The sequence below is a fragment of the Nyctereutes procyonoides genome, unplaced genomic scaffold (assembly GCF_905146905.1).
Source record: "Nyctereutes procyonoides isolate TBG_1078 unplaced genomic scaffold, NYPRO_anot_genome, whole genome shotgun sequence".
Classification (NCBI taxonomy): Eukaryota; Metazoa; Chordata; class Mammalia; order Carnivora; family Canidae; genus Nyctereutes; species Nyctereutes procyonoides.
The window spans coordinates 40,405,862-40,425,692 of NW_026575125.1; the positions used below are offsets into that span (position 1 = coordinate 40,405,862).

At 42.3% G+C, this 19,831-nt stretch overlaps 2 protein-coding genes and 1 pseudogene across 6 annotated transcripts in view; 1 reads left to right on the forward strand and 2 right to left on the reverse strand.

Annotated features, from left to right (window-relative positions):
* The window catches only part of CHST7 (carbohydrate sulfotransferase 7), a 29,282-nt gene extending 19,185 nt beyond the window's left edge, over positions 1–10,097 (forward strand). The window contains exon 2 of the mRNA XM_055337728.1: positions 9,660–10,097. The gene's annotated coding sequence lies outside the window, so the exon portion shown is untranslated. The remainder of the gene's footprint in view (positions 1–9,659) is intronic.
* SLC9A7 (solute carrier family 9 member A7) overlaps positions 1–19,831 on the reverse strand; it is a 157,808-nt gene that overhangs the window by 734 nt on the left and 137,243 nt on the right. For 2 of the 5 annotated variants that reach the window (XM_055337724.1, XM_055337723.1), the window contains one exon: positions 11,566–17,706. The exons of 1 other annotated variant lie outside the window; for it this stretch is intronic. In XM_055337724.1, the coding sequence (XP_055193699.1) occupies positions 17,452–17,706 (255 nt within the window). In that variant the 3' untranslated portion in view covers positions 11,566–17,451. Of the gene's footprint in view, positions 1–8,129; positions 8,850–11,565; positions 17,707–19,831 lie in introns of those variants that run through there. 2 more of the 5 variants (XM_055337726.1, XM_055337725.1) reach the window with 2 other exon arrangements.
* Positions 6,165–8,049, reverse strand: LOC129517721 (COMM domain-containing protein 6-like; annotated as a pseudogene).

Here is a 19,831-nt window from a genome sequence, read left to right on the forward strand (position 1 = left end):
AGCCTGCTTCTCCCTCTGCCTGTGTCTCTGCCTCTCTCTCTCTCTCTCTCTCTCTCTCCCTGTGTGACTATCATAAATAAATAAAAATTAAAAAAAATTCTTTCTCTCTCCCTCTCCCACCCACCCCTACTCGAGTGCTCGCTCTCAAAGAAACAAAAACAGAAACGAACAAACAAAAACCAACCCAAAAACCCACAACCCAAAATAATGGGAAAATGTTAGGAAATTAACTGATAGGTTTTTAAGGTCCTACTTGGGGGCTATGGGCTCCATGGAGGTAGACATCAGGACTGGAAGGTATGCAAGTACCCCTGCCCCCGGTTCGGTAACCTTCAGGAAGTATAGGAGGACAGGAACCCATTTGCAGTGTGAAGAAGGAAAGGGCCTTATAAAGTTGCTTTTGGTACACCGAGGACTGCCCAGCCTGGATTAGCTGGGCTTCAGAATGGCTCTTCAAAGACTCCAGAGAGGCAGTCACAGAGCTTTCAGAGCTCCTCTCCTCCCACCTTGTACTGCCAGCGATTTGATAAAAAATTTGAACTTGAGTGAAAAGCAACTTACAGGTAGATAAAATAAATTTTTAAAAAGATTTTTAATAAAAGGATTTAAAGAGTGCTTTTGGGTCCAGAGGTGGGGCTGGTACTGTGTCCATAAACAGGATATTTGTTAGGACAGGTGATCTGACCAGGCAACATTTAGCACTTGGTGAATTACTGCTACATTGTTTCTGGGTCTTTAAGACAACTCAAATGGAGAGGTAGACACACTGCACAAAGAAACAGTTGGCAGAGGGAAATTTTTTATTTTGAAATAATTGTAGACTCCTAGGAAGTTGCAAAAACAGTACAGGGAGGTCCAGCGTATCCTTCACCCAGCTTTTCCCAGGGGTCACATCTTTCCCGTAGGTCACTATCAACACCAGGAAGTTGACATTAGTACAATCTATAGGCCTCTGTTTTTACACATACTCCTTTTGTGTGTATGTGAGTACATGGACCTGTGTACTTTGATCTCATGTAGATATGTGTGAATATTACCACAATCAACACACAGAACTGTTCCATCAGCATAAAGAAAATCTCTTGGGCTACCCCTTTATAACCATATACCCCACCCCATCCCACCTTTCCATGGCAAACATTAATCTGTTCATCTCTAGATGTAATTTCAAAATTGCTATATAGATGGAATCATGCAATATGTGATCTTTTGAGATTGTTTATTCTCAGCAGAATTCACTGGAGGGGCACCAGGTTGTCATGTGTATCAATAGTTCTTCCGTTTTCATTGCTGAGTAGTATTCCACAGTATGGATGTACCACAGTTTGTTTAACCATTAACCCACTGAAGGACATTTGGATTGTTTCCAGTTTTTAAGTATTATAAATAAAGCTGCTATGAAATATTGGTGTATAGGTTTTTGTGTGGACATTACATTTCCTTTCTCTGAGATGAGTGCTCAGGAGTGCAATTGTTAGATCATATGGTAAATGTATGTTTGCTTTTTATAATAAACTACCAGACTTTGTCAGAGTGGCTATACCATTTGACATTCCCACCAGCAGTGTATGAGAGATCAGATTTCTGTGCAGCCTCACCAGGATTTGGCATTGTTACTGTGTTGTACTTTAGCTGTTCTGTTAGATATGTAGTGGTTATTGTCCTTGTGGTTTTTAATTTGCACTATCCCAGTGGCTAGTGACATTGAACATCTTTTGTGTGCTTACTTGCTGTCCAGATCTCCTCTGGTGAAATGTTGGTTGAGGTGTTTTGCCCATTTCCTAATTGGATTGTTTGTGTTTTGCTCTTGCATTTTGAGTTATTTACATATTCTAGATAAAAGCCCTTTGGTAAATATGTGGTTGCAAGTATTTTCTCCCAGTCTGTATCTTATTTTGTGTTTATATCATATTAACAAGATCCTTTGCAAGCCAGAAGTTTGTAAATTTTGATGAAGTCCAACTTAACAATTTTTCTCTTGTGGATTGTGCATTTGCTGCGGTGTCTAAGAACTCTTTGCCCAGCCCTAGGGTCCTGATGATCTTCTCCTGTGCTTTCTGATAAATATTTTATATTTTTGTCTTTCCTTATACATTTTAGGATAAGCTTATCTATATCTACATTTAATTCTATGGTTCATTTTGTGTTAGGTTTTGTTTAAAGTGTGAGGTTTAGGTAAAGGGTTAGTTTTTGCCTGTGGATGGTCTGTTTCAGCACCATTTACTGAAAAGATGATCATTCCTCCGATAAATTGCTTTTTTATTTTTTGTCAAAAATCAGTTAGCCATACACATATGTAGGTCTGTTTCTGGGCTTTTACTCCTCCACTGATCTATGAGTCTGTCCTTCCACCAATACCACACTATTCTGATTAATGTGGTTATATCTATCTTAACACTGAATAGAATGATTATTCCTACTTTATTCTTTTACAGAAAGGTTTTTAGGTATTCTAGTTTCTTTGCCTTACCATGTAAATTTTAGAATAATGTTGTCTATATCTACAAAAAGCATTGATGGAATTTGATAGGAATTTTCTAAAATCTCTATATAGGTCAATTTAGGGGGAATTTGACATCTTTACTGTTGAGTCCTCCAATACATGAACATGGTTAAGTGTCTCTTTTTATTCAGATCTTGTTTAATTTCTTTTACTGGTATTTTGTAGTTTAGCCTACAAGTCATTTACTTGTTTTATTATATTTATATCTAAATCTTTCATTTATTTTCAGTGATTGTAAGTAGTATGAGTTTTAAGATTTGGTTTTAAAATGTTCATTTCTGGTATATATAAATCAAGTAGATATTTAATATTGATCTTGTATCCTGCAAACTTACTGAATTGATTTGTTAGTTGTGTGTGTGTGTGTGTGTGTGTGTGTGTGTATTCCTTGGGATTTTCTATGTATATAAGCATATCATTTGCAAACAGGGACAGTTTTATTTTTTCCTTTCTAGTCACTATGGCTTTTATTTCCTTTTCTTACCTTATTTCATTGGCTAGGACTTCTAGTATTATGCTGAATAAGAATGGCAAGTGCAGACATCTTTTGCCTTGTTTCTGATCTTAGGGGGGAAGTCATTCAGTCTTTTACCATAAGGAATGAGGTTATATGTAGGTTTATGTAGAATTTTTAAAAATCAAGTTGAGGCAGTTTCCCTCTATTCCTAGTTTGCTGAGAATTTTTATCATGAACCAGATGTTAAGTATCTTTAATGGATGGAAATGCCTTTTCTGCATCAGTTGATAGGATTATGTGATTTTTCTTCCTTAGCTTGTTAACATGATTATTGAAACTAAGCCAGTTTTCATCCTGGAATAAACCCCACTTAGTCGTGATATATAAATTTTTCCACATATTGTTGAATATGATTTACTGATACTTTGTTGAGGATTTTTGCATCTAAGTTCATGAGAGATACTGGGGTTTTTTGGGCATTTGTCTAGTTTTGGTATCAGGTAATACTGGCCTCGTAATTTTGTGGAAGAGATTATGTAGAATTAGTGGTAATTCTACTTTTAATATTTGGTAGAATTCTCCATTGAAAGTATATGGGCCTGGAGATTTAGTTTTTGGGAGTCTTTTAATGATTACTTCAATTTTTAAATAGATATAATGTCAAATTATCTACTTCATATTGGATGAATTATGGTAGTTTGTGCTTTTTGAGGAATTGGTCCATTTCACCTGAGTTGTCAAATTTATGTATGTAGAATTATTCTTAGTGTTTTTTTATCCTTTTAATGTCTGTGAATTCTGTAGTGGGATCCTATTTCATTGCTGATATTAGTAATTTGTCTTCTCTTTATTTTTAGCCTTGGTAGAGGTTTATCCAATTCTTAATCTTTTTTTAGAACCAGGTTTTTGTTTCAATGATTTTTCTCTGTTGTTTTTCTGTTTTCAATTTTACTGATTTCTGTTTTTGTTTCCCTCTGCTTGATTTGTGTTTACTTTTATCTTCTAGTTTCTGGAGGTGGGTTTTTAGATTATTGATGTGAGACCTTACATCATTTGCAGTGTAAACATCTCATACTATAAATTTCACTCTCAGCACTGATTTGGTTGTGTCTCACAAATTTTGATATGTTGCATATTCATTTTAATTCGACATATTGTTGTTTAATATTCCATGGATTATTTAGAATTCTCATTTTCAAGGATCTGGAGAATTTCCTGATATCTTTCTGATATAGATTCTTAGTTTGATTCCATCATTAGTGAACACATTCTGTGTTATTTTAATTCTTTTAAATCTATTCAGGTTTGTTTTATGAACCAGGATCTGGCCTATGTTGTGAATATTCCATGCGTGCTTAAAAAGAATGTGTTTCAATGGAATATTACTCAGCCATTAGAAATGACAAATACCCACCATTTGCTTCGAAGTGGATGGAACTGGAGGGTATTATGCTGAGTGAAATAAGTTAATTGGAGAAGGACAAACATTATATGGTCTCATTCATTTGGGGAATATAAATAATAGTGAAAGGGAATAGAGGGGAAGGGAGAAGAAATGGGTAGGAAATATCAGAAAGGGAGACAGAACATGGAAGACTCCTAACTCTGGGAAACTAACTAGGGGTGGTGGAAGGGGAGGAGGGCAGGGGGTGGGGGTGACTGGTTGGCGGGCACTGGGGGGGGGCACTTGACAGGATGAGCACTGGGTGTTATTCTGTATGTTGGCAAATTGAACACCAATAAAAAATAAATTTATTATTAAAAAAACTATAAACATAACACTAAAAAAAAAGAATGTGTTTCAGGGGTGCCTGAGTGGCTCAGTTAAGTGTCTGCCTTTGGCTCAGGTCATGATCTCAGGGTCCTAGGATTGGGCCCTATGATGGGCTCCCTGCTCAGTGGGGAGCCAGCATCTTCCTCTCCCTCTTCCCCTCCCCTGCTCATGCTCTTTCTCTGTCTCTCTCAATAAAAAAATACAATCTTTTTTTTTTTAAAAAAGAATGTGCTTCTCTTGTTATTAGGTAGAGTGTTGTACAAATGTCAATTCAGTCTTGTTTGCTTGATGGTATTATTTAGTTCCTTATATCATTGTTGATTTTCTGACTGGTAATTCTGTCAATTGTTGAGAGAGGTATTGAAGTTTTCCAAGTATAAATGTGAGCAGGTCTACTTCTCCTTTCTGTTCTTTCAGGTTTGCTTCAAAAATGTGAAGTTCTGTTGTTTGCTGCATACGTCCACATTTTAGATTGCTATGTCTTGTTGGTGGGCTGAAACTTTTATCATTATGTACTGTCCTTTGTTGTCTCAGGTAATTTTCTTTGCTCCAAAGTTTATCTGATATTAATATAACCACTCTTCTTTTTACCGATTTTTTTTTTAGAGAGAGAGAGCATGAGGGGTGGGGAGGTGGGCAGAAAGAGAGGGAGTTCAAGAATCTTAAGCAGGCTCCATGCCCAGCACAGAGCCTGATGCAGTGCTTGATCTTACAACCCTGAGATCATGACCTGAGCCAAAATCAAGAGTCAGACACTCAACCAACTGAGCCACCTAGGCACCTTTTTTTTTATTTTTAAATTGAGATGTAATTCACATACCACAGAGTTTATCATTTAAAGTGTTTGATTCAATGGCTCTTAGTACATTCAGAAATTTGTGCATTGATCACCCCTAATTCCTGTTTTTCTGACTATTATGTAAAAAATGGAGGAATGCCTGGGTGGCTCAGAGCATGATCCTGGGTTCTGGGATTGAGTCCCACATCGAGCTCCTTGCATGGAGCCTGCTTCTCCCTCTGCCTGGGTCTCTGCCTCTCTCTCACTCTCTTTCTATGTCTCTCATGAATAAATAAATAAATAAAATCTTTAAAAAATAAAATAAAAAATTGAAAGACCAAAATGCAATTTTCATTCAATATATATCCTTTGGTCCTTATGTAGTTTTTTTAAAAAAAGATTTTATTTATTCATGAGAGAGAGAGAGAGAGAGAGAGAGAGAGAGAGAGAGAGAGAGAGGCAGAGGGAGAAGCAGGCTCCATGCAGGGAGCCCGACGTGGGACTCGATCCCGGGTCTCCAGGATCAGGCCCTGCGCTGAAGGTGGCACTAAACTGCTGAGCCACCCAGGCTGCCCCCTTATGCGGTTTTGTTGCAGAAAGTGAAGCCCATGATTTTAGAATGATGATAGCAATTTATCAAAGTAAACAGTTTTTACACAGTTTCGATAATTGCAGCAATTTCCTCAAACCGCTTGTAGAAATTCTGAAATTGTGGAGTTGTCATTTCAAAGGACTTATTCTTTACATGGCCTGAATGATCTGCCACTTTTAGCATCACTGTAACATAAGGACACTTAGTGATCTGCAACTGTCTGAGCTTATAGCCATACACAGTTTGAGCTGAAAACCTCTAAGCTGGTTGGTGACCTCACTTAACATATGGCAGCAGTCCACTAGACCTCTCCAGGCAAGTGTCCAGGGCTCACACCAGCAACTCCCCTTTCAATTAATGTTTATATGGTATATTCTTTTCATCCTTTCGCTTTCAACCCACCTAGATCGTATTCAAAGTGAATTTCTTGTAGACAGCATATTGTTGGGTCATGTTTTAAAGCCATCCTGCTGGTCTCTTTTTGTATATTTGTGAATTTAGACCATTTATATTTAATGTAATTATTGATATTATAGGGCTTATATTTGCCATTTTTATTTATTTAACTTATTTTTAGGATTTTAAAAATTTATTCATGAGATACACAGAGAGAGGCAGAAACACAGACAGAGGCAGAAAGAGAAGCAGGCTCCATGCAGGGGGCCTGATGCAGGACTCGATCCCCGGTCTCCAGGATCACACCCTGGGTTGAAGGCAGACGCTTAACCGCTGAGCCACCCAGGCATCCCATATTTGCCATTTTTAAAACTTGATTTCTGTTTGTTCTATTTATTGTTCCCATTCCCCTTTTAGTTTTCCTGTTAGTTACATGAATATTTTTAAGGACTTCATTTTATCTGCAGTGTTTCAGAGTATTTTTCTTTGTATGCTTATTTTAGTGCTTTCTTTAGATTATACATATGCAACTAATCACAATCTACTGGTCTCGACATTTCACTGCCTCAAGTGGAAGTATACAAACTTCATGTCCATTTAGCTTCCTTTATCCTGTCCCCTTTATAATCCTCTTGTATTCTTTTCTATATATATTGAGAACTCTATCATATAGCGTTAATAATTTTTGCCTCAACTATCAAACTTTTTTTTAATTCAAGAGAATAGTCTGTTATATTTGCTCTGTTCTTTATTTGTGATGCTTCATTTCCTTCCTTTACCATTTCCTTTCTGTTGGAAGAACTTCCTTTAGTAGTTCTTTTACAGCAGATCTATTGGCAACACATTCTCTTAGTTTTCTGTCACCTGAGAATGTCTTTATTTCACCTTCATTTCTGAAGGATAGTATCATGGAATATACAACTCTGCATTGACAATTATTTTTTTTCAGCACTTGGAAAGCATTGTGCCACTTCCTCTGGCCTCCATGTTTTCAGATATGAAATACACTGACATTCAGATCATTGTTTCTGTAAGCAATGCATCCATTCTCTCTAGCTGATTTCAAGATTTTTTCTTTGTCTTCCCTGAAGTTTGAGGACACTGTATCATGGTGTAGATTTCTTTATGTTTTTGGTTGGAGTTCACTCAACTCCTTGAATCTGTAGGTTTATGTCTCTTGCCAAATTTGGGAAAATTTTCAGACATATTTATTCAAGTACTTTTTTAGCTTCAGTCTCTTTTCCTCCTCTTTCTGGAACCCTGATGAAATGAATAGGTCACTTTTTGTAGTACCACAAGTCCCTGAGGCTATGTTCATCCTTTTTCACTCTATTTTCTGTTCACAGTAGATAAGTTCTATAGCTCTGTTCCGATTCACTAATTCTTTACTCTGTCATCTCTATTCTGCTATGGAGCCTATCCATCCAGTGAGCATTTAAAATTTTGGTTATTGTACTTTACAGTTCTGCAACTCCTATTTGGTTCTTTTTTTAATATTTCTTTGCCAAGAATTTCTATTTTTAAATTCTTTTTTTTAAAAAAGATGTTATATATTTATTCATGAGAGACACAGAGAGAGAGGCAGAGAAATAGGCAGAGGGAGAAGCAGGCTCCCCGTGGGGACTTGATCCCAAGACCCCAGGATCATGACCTGAGCCAAAGGCAGACACTCAACCACTGAGCCACCCAGGCACCCCTATTTTTAAATTGTTTCAAGTGTGTTTCCTAATGGCTAACTGAAGCATATTGATGTGTGGCTTAAAATCCTTTTTTGGATAATTTCAGAATCTTTGCTCTTTCAGTGTTGGCATCTGTCACTTACTTTTCTTATTCAAGTTGAAATTTCCCTGATTCTTGGTTTGACATGTGATTTTTAAATCATATCCTGAATATTTGGGATACATTTGAATCTCTGAATTTTATTTAGATCTTCTGTTTTAGCAGGGCTCTACTGACACTGCTGGGGGAGGAAGGGGTACACCACCTGGTTACTATCAGGTGGGGGTGGTACTCTAGAAGCCCTGGCTTCCCACTAGGGCTCTCCGGACAGGAGGGGGGGTTTTTGTGTATGGTGCTTGGTTTCTGGCTTCTTGGCTGACCCTTTCCCTGTCCTTTGGGTAGAGGTAATAGGCTTTTCTTGGGGCTTTTTGGTCTGTGACCATTTGCATTCCTGGTGTGCTGGCATCTCCAGTGTCTATTCCCAGATCTAGGGGGAAGCATGAAGAAAACCAAGGGAACTCACAGCTCTGCTGCCCCTCATTCCCCAAGGTCTGCAGTCAGTCTGGTTTCTTGTCTGGGCCCTTCAGAGTCTTTGTCTCATGTCTCATGTTTGGGGTTTTTTGTTACACTCTGTGGAAGGAATAAGGACAAATGCACTTAACTCCATCTTATCGGGAACCAGAGTTAGTCCTTTTGGAAATTGATTTATATTAAACTAAACTATACTGAAATTTGACATGGTGGCTCTTCTTTTATGTAGATAACCTGTACTAACAATGTTAAAGGTTCGTAGGAAGGCCTGAGGGCATTTATGAAATTGGCTCTTTAATGGGGATCTTTAGTGCACACTCTTTATCATCTTGAAGATGCTTCTTTCCCAAACTCTGCACTGCACAAGCAGTGGGCTTTAATGAAAGAAGAAAAAAGTTCAGATGCCCCAAAGGTAGAAAGCTGGACTTGTTGCTTATACACAGCCTCCGTTTTACACAATAGCTGATTGTTGCTGGGATGACTGATTTTGCCCACGTGAACAGTGCACACGTGGAGGATGGACGGTTACGTGGTCAGTGCCTGAAGGGTACAGCTTCGATCCCAGCTCTTCCCCCAGTCTCCCCAGCAAGTCTCAGGACATTCTGTACCCCTCCTCAGGTGCCCCCACAGTAGGAGCTGCAGAAAGCGCGGTCATCCTGGCAGTGGTGCCCAATTTTTTTCCTCACCAAAATATCCCTTGGGTCACATTTTCTCCTGACCTGTCCTCCCCAAGCAGAAATGACAGGTACTGACGGTATGGATTTCCAGCACTGGATCACACAGCTTAAATAAGGGAAGATTATGGGCTTCATAGTTAAGAGGCCTCATAGCGTCAGAGTTCAACAGGCCTCCTGTCTGTGGGTTGCTGTGTTCTGAAGTTGAAAACATCCTTTGTTTTTTCCCTTCCAGGTCAGCCACCGTGAACCGGGGCACTCAGCATGTTGCCCCAGCACTGGAGAAGCCACGCTGCAGAGGCAGTCTATCACACTGTCAGAGACTGGGACTTGGCTGGGTACCGACTGCTGTGCAATTCTGCAGAGCAGCAATATCACGAGCTGTTAAATAATGACCGACACGTTGGTTGAAATGAAGTTTTCAGTAAGGAAGTGACAGTCCGATGTAGGTAATTATGGCCATAACTTTAGTTCCCAGCCTGAACCTGCCTCTACTGGAGCCATTTCAACAAGGTGTTCTCAGAACAAAGAAGAGACGTGGTTTGGTACCATTCCCCATCAGCAGCAGGTGTCTGAACAGAATATCAATGTGAATAAGGGCCAAGTGCAGTCCTTTGTATCTTGATTAAATTACTTGATATTAAATAAAAGGTCTGAGTGCTATTGGTTTAAACCTGACTCATTCGGCTTTTTCAAAGACCTCCCCCTACACCTGCCCCTAAACCAGTTTTTAAAGATTTTATTTATTTTTCATGAGAGACACAGAGAGGCAGAGACACAGGCAGAGGGAGAAGCAGGCTCCATGTGGGGAGCCCGACGTGGGACTCGATCCCTGGTCTCCAGGATCAGGGCCCGGACTGAAGGCGGTGCTAAACTGCTGAGCCACCCAGGCTGCCCCCTAAACCAGTTTTTAAAAAGGAATTTCTTTCCCTGGGGTAGGAGAACCCTAATGAGCTGACACAGATTTTTGCTATCGAGTTTTTCTGTCTGGTGTCTTTGTAATTATACTATTAGATGACTCCACAGTCCATGTTAACGACAAGATTTGTTTTGTTTTGGTAGGATGCAGATTTTTATGATGAAGTTCAGTTGCATGGTTCAGGGAAAAGCTAGTCTACATACAAGGGAATAGGAAGACTCTGAAGGAAACTATGGAGTTCAAGAATCTTAGCAACACTCAAAGCCTGTTAACGACTTGTATGCCAGAAGTCACAATACAGACCAGATCTGAAGTGTTTCTCTTAATCCTGAGGGACATTAAAATCTCAGAAATCTGTTGCTGTGATTTTTTTTAACTTTTTTTTATTGGAGTTCAATTTGCCAACATATAACACCCAGTGCTCATCCCGTCAAGTGTCCCCCTCAGTGCCCGTCACCCTGTCACCCCATCCCCCCCACCCTCCTCCCCTTCCACCACCCCTTGTTCATTCCCAGAGTTAGGAGTCTCTCATGTTCTGTCACCCTCTCTGATATTTTCGTTCATTTTCTCTCCAAGTTGCTGTGATTTTTAGAGTTATTTTAAAACTTAAGTTTTTCTAGCAACTAAATCAGGGGTTGGCAAAATCCTTTCCTGTAAGAAAGCCAGACAGTAAATCGTCCAGGCTTTCTGCACAAATTGTCGCTGGCTTCTGTCACAACTACTCAGTTCTGCATGAAAGCAGTCACAGATCTTATGCAAATAAAGGAGCCTAGCGTAGTCCAATAAAACTTTATTTACAAAAATAGATGGTGAGCCGGATCCGAGGGGCTAGCTAGCCTTAATTTGTCAGTCTCGGGCCTAAGGGAGCTAGAGAGAAATAGGTTCCACTCAGAAAAGAACCTCCCAGTGAGGGAAAGAAAACACCAAGAAAAGGATCACATTGCATTCTTCTACTAACAGAGGATATGTTTAAAATGCAAAAGAAGATTAGCTCAGCCAGTTAATCTTTTTATTTTGAGTTTTGTAAAAAAAAAAAAAAGCTTTGAGAAAAATGTGTTAAATATAGGTCAATGGCAGGAAAACATGTAGCTAGCTTTACAATATCAATCAAAACATATACACAAAGGCAAACAGTAAATAAAATGCTAGGGAAAGGTAGCACTTTGGGGGCCTACCTGCAGTTTTCCTTAGTGCACATAAAGGTTACTGATAACTCCAAGTCTTCACTTTTTCACAGTTAAACATACTTTTATTTCATGTTTATTTCTATAACATACTATAACATTAATCTTTGTAAGACCACTGGTTTGCTACTGATGAATGGAAATAGAAGACAAAATTCTCCCCAATTACATTGTGTAAGCTCTTAAAAAGTTCCCCGGAAGGTCATGTCATCTCACGTTAAATTCATCCTATACTATTTTTAAAAACTGCTCTTCGGCTATTAAATGAATCTTGGTGGCCTTCCCATTTAATCATTTTATCGGACACAGTGAAACTGCCTAAGTAAGAAGGACCAGGTGTGTTTTATGTAAAAAATGATAAGACAACCTAGGAGGAGGTGGTCCTACTGTGAAGTCACTCTTCGAACGAGTGATTTCAGTGATACATTCCAAATCCACAGACTTAACACCCACACAACGGGAAGTCATTCCTCTGCTTCCCCAAAGCCCATGACTGGCATCATCGCAACTGAAGTGCACCCCAAATGTCCAGGCAGTTGGACCGTCACCCAGTAGCACGGGGGTCTTCACTTCTTTCAGTGCTTCAGACAGCAAGTGCTGGGCTCTGTGGTGTTTACAAGCCTCTTTCTGAATTCCTCAACATACACAGGCCCTGCAATTTTCCACTGACCCTAACATTTTGGCAATTCTGCTAATCGTTTTTAGAAGGCAGCCACCTGAATAGAAGGCAGCCTCTCTTGGGTCTCCATGTGCCTCTCAGGGCTTTTCAAAATGCAGCAGGACAGGAAGACCTTCCTTCTCATCCTCTCCCAGGCTCATGTGGCAGACGACTGGCTGCCTACGTGTTCCATGTGGGCCGTGGTTCTACCCTGCTTACAAAAATAAAACTAACATCAAAAACTTTGGTTTTGTTCATTACAATTTCTGCTCATGCTAGGTGACATGTTTGTTAGTTAAGAAAAAAGAAAGCCCTACTTAGAAAAGTTGAAACTGGGAAAAGGGGTTTATTTCCAGGTCTGGTTTTGAAAAGATTGTCAAAGAACCTACTTGCTTTTCCTTGTTAGTGACTAGCATTGCTTTCTGGAGCATTTCTCTGTATATTGTCCTTATTAGGGTCTAAGAAAGGTGGAAATTCTCTTCAGGTGCCAGAGCGAAAGCAGCATTCAGATGGGTTGTTGCTAACTCTTGGCCATTAGACTTCCTTCAGCTTCCTGTAGCAGAGTACAGCATCTCACACTGGTAGGCCAGAGTTTCACTTGAAGACCAACATAAGAGATCAGAACTCAGTGATACCACTTGAATGCACGTGACAGGCTCACTCCTACACTAACTCATCTGCAGCATCAACATCAAGAGGTGTGCATGAGACCTGCCAAGTTCCCTGTTGCCGAAGTGGAATAAGAAGTCACATTATTATTGAATCAGCAAGCTGACTTTCCAGAAGCCCTTGTTCCAGATTACATCTTACAACAGATGGGAAAATCAGCTTTGTGATATGCCTCTTAGAACTCACCAGGGGAAAAAAGAACTCACCATGGGTACCCAGCTAGGTGTTCAAGACGATGATTCTCTCATCCGTTGAGTGGCTCAGTGGCCTCACCACCAGTGCATCACTGGTGTTTCTACATTTAGAAATTGTTCTGTTCAGGGACACCTGGGTGACTCAGTTGGTTAAGTGTCTGCCTCAGAGTCCCAGGGTCCTGGGATTGAGCCCCTCTTTGGGCTCCCTACTCAGCGGGGAGCCTGCTTCTCCCTTCTCCCTGCCTGTACTGTCTCTTGCTTTCTCTTTCCCAAATAAAATCTTTTTTATAAAAGAAATTGTTCTGCTCGTATTAAGGTATCTGACACGGTGACATTGACTTCCCCCGCAAAGAAAGAGAGATAACTGGACAGGGGGGCATGTGTGTGTCATGAAACAGCCCTCTATTTTGGAAGGAAATTGCCCTAGACTGAAATGTTCATGGACAGCTGAGAGAACTTTTTTCACATTTTCTAAAGAGACTTAATTTGTTCACCAAACCACAGAGGACATTTTCAGGTCTCAAGAACACAGCCTGAAAGTTCCTTGCTGTTTGCCTGATGAAACATTTGCTGTTGCAGTGTGAGACCTGGCTGCAGGGCATCAAGTTGCTTGTTCAGCTGCCCCAGTGAGTACCTCGGATGGGCAGAGTCCATTTAATCACATATGCCTTCTTCCTATTCTTGCAGCCTCATCTAAAGTGCAGATTTCCTTCTCGAAGAGACAAGGTTCAGGTCTCCTTGTAGTCCCAAAAGAGAGTATTAAGAGGAATGACTGGAGTCTGTCCCTCCCCTCTGCCGGCCCTATCTGGAAGTTTGCCAACACCGCTGCCTTGTGACCTGGAAGTTGTCACAAGCTTCCACTCACCTGGGGCCTCCACTCAGGTGTTACATGGGCCCACCCCCATCCTGAGGAGTCCAGCAGGGATTCAGACCTGGGGACAAGCTACGTGTGATGAGAAAGAAAGCTGACTTGACTCGCAAAGGGGACTCCATTTCATCCTGGGTTATGTTAAAACGACAAGCTTCTCCAAAACCTTCACACTTGATAGCTGCTCAGTTAAGACCAAGCCTCTTTCTTTCCATAAAAGAGCGGCCAAGAGGACAGGTTTTTAATCCCCACTCACCCACCCAACACATCCACTCAAGTCACCCTTCTCTCCCTTTTATGCACTAAGGTGGCTCAAGTGTGACATTTTCAGTTGTCCTTTATGGTGTATGTTCTGGAGTTCTGCAAAGATTATTTGCATGAAACTCTTTCACAGCTGTCCAAACTATATTAATTGGTCATCACTCAGATTGTTCCACAGGACTAATGATTAAAGGAAACTTAATTTGCTAGGCTATTCTTCAAGGTTCCAAATAGGGTCCACTCCAGGTTGTGGACTAAAAGCCTCCTGACCCTGGCTGCACACTAGAATCCCTGAAGATCCTCAATAAAGCACTTGAAGCCAGGCCCTACTCTAAACCTACTGAATGTGAAGCTCTGAACATTGGGCCCTTACACTGGTATTTTTAAAAAACCAGCCAGGCAATCCTAATGCACAGCCAGGATTGAGGACTTGTCCTCTAGAACAGCTAGCTCTGCTGAACCAACATCAACCCCTCCAACCCAGAACAAATATGTTTATAAGATGTTAAATCTGAGGCACTTAGCAGTTTCAATCGGATTTATGCCAGATTGGCAGCAGACAGTTGGCCTTGAGTTAGATGGTTTGGGGGCTTCATGGCACCTACTTTTCCCCATTCAGCATAGGTATAAAGCTTCTAGAGATGGAAATATTTTGATGAATGGACTCATTTCCTAGCATCTCTGGTAAGGTCAGGATTATTCTTCATATCTTGGAAACAAAAATTAGGATCATATGTCAGTGACTTACTCCTATCCACTGAGTAAAAAATCCAACCAAATAACTACAACACTAGCAAAATTGTGATCTTGGCAAATCTCCATTTACTTAAAGTAGGTCCGAATAAAACGTTTGGAGTCAAGACTACAAGACCTTTTGGTGAAAACACAACAATCTATGTATTGATTTAGGACTAGGATGGAGAACTCTGGTTATTTACCCCCCTCACGAAGGTATTTCTTATTAATTTGACAAAAGCTTCTTGGAAAGCCAAAATGCCAACAAAGCCTCGACTTTAATGAGGAGAGGATGGGTCCTACCTGGTTGGCTCTTTTTCAAGAACCCTATCGGGGTTTTCCTGTTAGCTTTTTCCCTCCAAAATTAAATAAGTAAGCAACACAAGAGAGAAACAAGGTTTTATAAAGACCCAACCAAAGAGCTGACCAGCCTATCCCTCCATCTCTGCAAATCACACACACACACACACACACACACACACACACACACACACACGCCTCACCTTTCAAGTTTACAGGCATGACTGGTCATTACTGAGGTAACTGTACTGAATAAAGCCTATGCGGGTTCTGGGCACAGGCACATGTGCACATCTCCAGCCTTCTGCCAAGCCTGGGAGTCGCTCTCTGCACTCTGACCCCACGACATGCCAGGGGCTCTCTAAAAAAGCTGTTTCTCTGGCTTGGGATCAGAGATTTTCTCAAGTCCCTGACTAGCCTAGGTAATTCTGAGCCCTACAGGGTGAGATATGTTGTTTAGCTCACTTTTCAAGCTTACAAAGCCCATGGATGCCCATGATAAAATAAAAATGGACTTTAGGATACATAGAAAGGAAAGAGGGGAATACAAATCATTTAATTATATCATATCAAACCATATGAAATTGCCATTTCTATTTTTTCAAAAATGGTTAAATATCAGCAATTTCATATGGCTGAACTTAATATTTGCCCATTTTGCACAAATCATCAATTCAAAAAGCAAAGTATAATAATGTCTTATCTAAATATTAACCATTAAAAATGTGAGTTAAGAAGATTAAATGGCTGGTTTCATTTATGGATGCACTCGACTGGGCCACAATTTTGTCTGCCACAATAAGAAAAATGCCCACATTTTATGAAAGCAATTTTTTTTATAGATTGGGTTGTCACATATACTAGCACTGAAGCAGAGACACAGTGAGAATCCCAAACTTGGTTTCCAAGGGCTCCCTCAGTATTTTACCTGGGAGGCCCCAAGTGTGGGCAGGTAGTACAGTTCACCCACAAAGAAGCCAAACTAAAAACCTAAATTTCAAACCATGCTCACACATTAAGCTGGTGCGAGCCTCCCCAGATACCAAGAAAATGACCCTTCTCTACATGGCACTCAGTGTCAAGACATCTGGATTCTTTATCTTACAGTAGGCGGAACCTTCCACGGGATTGAATAACGCTTAATTTTCCATTGACTTGCCTCTCATTCCTCACATGGCCACTGAAATCCCATGCATTTAGTATCAAAGTTTGGAATTCTACTCGGTCCTTAGAACAAGAGCTTGTATTTTGTGTTTTGCAGTCAATATTTTTTGCAGTGTGGTGTTTTTCCCCATCTGGATACTAGCCTATTGCCTCCTAGGCTCCTTGCTGCTCTCTCATCCCGATAGAAGCATCCCACAAATCTTGGTGTTATTTCTAAACCCACAGTAGAAATCTCGGTCCTATGAATCGATTGCCAGGCAGCTCACTCATGTGGTAGCCCTGAAGAATTGACTGATTTTTGCCATTAGTTTCTAAACAGTTTCTCCTGTCCTCAGATTAATTTTAAAAGCCCAACAGCATAACACGCTTTTGCCTTTGGTTTTAAACATTTCAGTAGCTACTTCTTTCTGGAGATTTCCAGAGAAGGAATGCTAATTCTTTCCCCATGTTGAAATGTTCACGGATATAGTTCCAATCTTCAGCCTCCTGGAAACCCAGGTGGCGAAAGGGGTCCAGAAGCCTGAAATGAGATCGTGGTCCTACCATCCTCTGTGCTAGGGCCTCCGCTCAAATTGCATCTTCGTGAGTTCTGTCCCATTGACCACCGGCTTCCCGTGATCTTTGGAGGTCCAATCTCAGCTGCCTCCTTCTTGATCGTTCTTCCAGCCTGCTCTCCCCTACCTTGCTATTCCTGCAGCCAGCTGGGCTGGCACTGCTGTGTATCGATTGGAAGCCTCTCCTGGGAGGATTCCCCATGCCTGCCACACCTTGCTCAGATACTGCAGGTGAATGAGTTAGACCGTTAAAGCATGCTATTTGTTTGTTTGACTCTGAACAGCACACTACTACGTGAAAAAGTAGGAATTAGGTCTGCATTTGTCTTGAGTTAGAGACATATAAGCCCCATCATCTGCATCTTGGGTTAAATTTTAAATGTTAAGATAGCTTCAGACCTCAGGAAGATAGAAGCATCAAGTTCCACTCAGTCAGTGCCCCATCTCAAACAACCATGGGGCTTGCGGCCTCCTCACTGCACATGTGGGCCGCCTCATCGCTGCAGGCCCTGGGGGGAGAGTCACGCGTTGTCCTCCAGGGGGAACACCAGGCGTGTGCCCCGGCTAGACACCGGCTGGTCTCCCATTCCCAGGGCTCGGTCCAGCACCTCCTCGGAGCTGCTCTTTGTTCTCCGACTGCCCTCGAGGCTTGTGGAGGCTGTGTGGGAGCCCGAGGAGCCATTTGCAGTCACTGTGCTGTCCCCCCCGTAGGTCAGGGTGAGGTCGCCCTCGGTCAGGATGAAATCCGAGTCTTCCTCTCTCAGCGGCTCTTGGTTCTGCAAAGTGCAACGAATGACAACAAATGGGAGACTGGTAGCTTCTAGGGCTGGAGCCAACCCCAACCTCAACTCCTCATCTGAGAACTGGGGCTTGTGAATCATGACTGCCTTGAGCCCCTGGTGTGGATCCTGGATGTAAGTAACCTGTCCAGTGCTATTTAAGGCAAGGGCACCGGTGCCCCAACCATGGCTCTGAATCCCAGGAAGCAGTTCCGATTTTCAATGCTCAACAGTTTGGGGTTAGTGACAAAAGGGAAGGAAGGGAGGCCAGCCTGGGTTGTTGGCTTCCCGACCCACAAGGAAAGGAGGGGTAAGGTCATCGCCAACTTGCAAATAGGTTTTGGGTCCCTCTCTTCTCTGGGCTGGTCTTCTGAGTGGGCCTCCTGCCCTACACAAACCACCTGAAACCCACTTGGTTTATATCTGAACTACTTTGTCCTTGTCAGCAACTGACAGAAGGGGACAAAGCATAATGAGGTTTTCCTTCCTGTCTCCACAGAAGAACCCCTGATGGGAAGCCCTTGTGTAGATGCGGTGAGACGTGGAGAGGATAGGCACCGTTCCTTGAACATGTATTTCAGGCCACATGAGCTCTCACCTGATCCTTGCCCCTCTCTGCCTGTGAAGGGCAGGGAACACTCATGTCAGACGGAGAAAACCTGAGGACCTAAGAGGACCTATGAAATTTGCCCCAGGTTGTCCAGCTGGTAGGAAGTAGAGTTGGGATTTACGCTGCCTCTGGACTGGTTTGGCCCACATCAAGGATGGAAAACATCAGCTGGGTCAGGAAGAGGCCCAGCTCGGCATCTCATGCTAAGCTGAAGTTACAGCGAAACGGCCAAGACTGGGCAAGGCAGGTAGGTGTTAGCCGGGTGGCAGCCTCTTGAAACTACCAGGTCGTTGGGGAGAGCTTGGGAAGCATCACGGGGCCAGCACAACCCTTCACCCTCCAAAGGATTTAACCAGCAAAACCAGCGGCAGCCGGGGGCGGGGGCAGTTCGCTCCTCTGCTGCCCCCACTGCACATCTGTCAAACATGGTGAGCTGCTCTTATGCTCGGCAGGCAGGGTTTCAAAAGGCTCCAGGTAAACTGCTCTTGGTCTATTTACCATGTACTCTTCAAAGTGCATCTGAAGTCCTGCATCCTTTAGACTGCAGGGTGTCCTTGGTGCAGGACACAGAACCTGCCTCCTTGATAGCCTCCTGCCCTCCACCCCCCCTCCCCTGGCCCCGCCAGTCACACTGCCCAAGGCCACGGGCATATTCTCCCCATCACACTTGCATCCCCATCTAGGTGAGAAACCAGCAAAGCCTGGTGACCGCCTCCTCTTCTTGGTACCCTTCCTCGTGGTGCTGAAGTCATAGCAGGTGCAGCAGAGTGCCTGTTAAATGCACCAGCCCAGGGAGGACTCACGGGTCTGCTGACCCCCTTCTCCCGCCCCAGCCTGTGTGTGTGCACTCACTGGTCACAAGTGCAGGTCTGTTTTCTGCATGGCTTCTCAGTGATGTCGCCTTCTCCACCCTCTACAGCGTGACGCCACATAACCAATGCTCTGGCTTTTTTTGACTGGCAAGCACAAAACGCTTCTTGCTGGCTGCCTCAAATCCTCACTGGAATGAGGCAGGGTGCAAACGTGCAACTAAGAACCCTCCACTCAGGCAGAGCGTAATTCCAAAACTCACTCCAAACTCCCTAAATTCCTCCTCTCCACCAGTGTTTGGAAAGTCCTGAAGCTCCATTCGTCCTGCGACAGTTTTCTTAACGACAAATGAGTCCATGTTCCCCATTTTAGCATGTTCCATTTCTCCTGTGCGGATGAGCACTAAGTAAGATTTTCATTCATCTCTGTCAAAATACTGCTGCCAGGGCTCTTAGCTCCCCATTTTCAGCGGGAGACTCTCCTGGAACGCAGGACAGAGAGGAATGTGAAGTCATTGTATGCAGGGAGATGCTGTGAATGTAGCCACGCCCCCTACAGCTGCACAGACAGATGCGCCCCCAGACACCAGCCCCAGTGTGGCCCACGCTGACCCCTGGCAGTGGGAAGCAGGGCTAAAATTCACCGACAGGGGAAAACAAGATTGGATGTTGACCCATTCCATTACAAAACTCATAAGCGTGG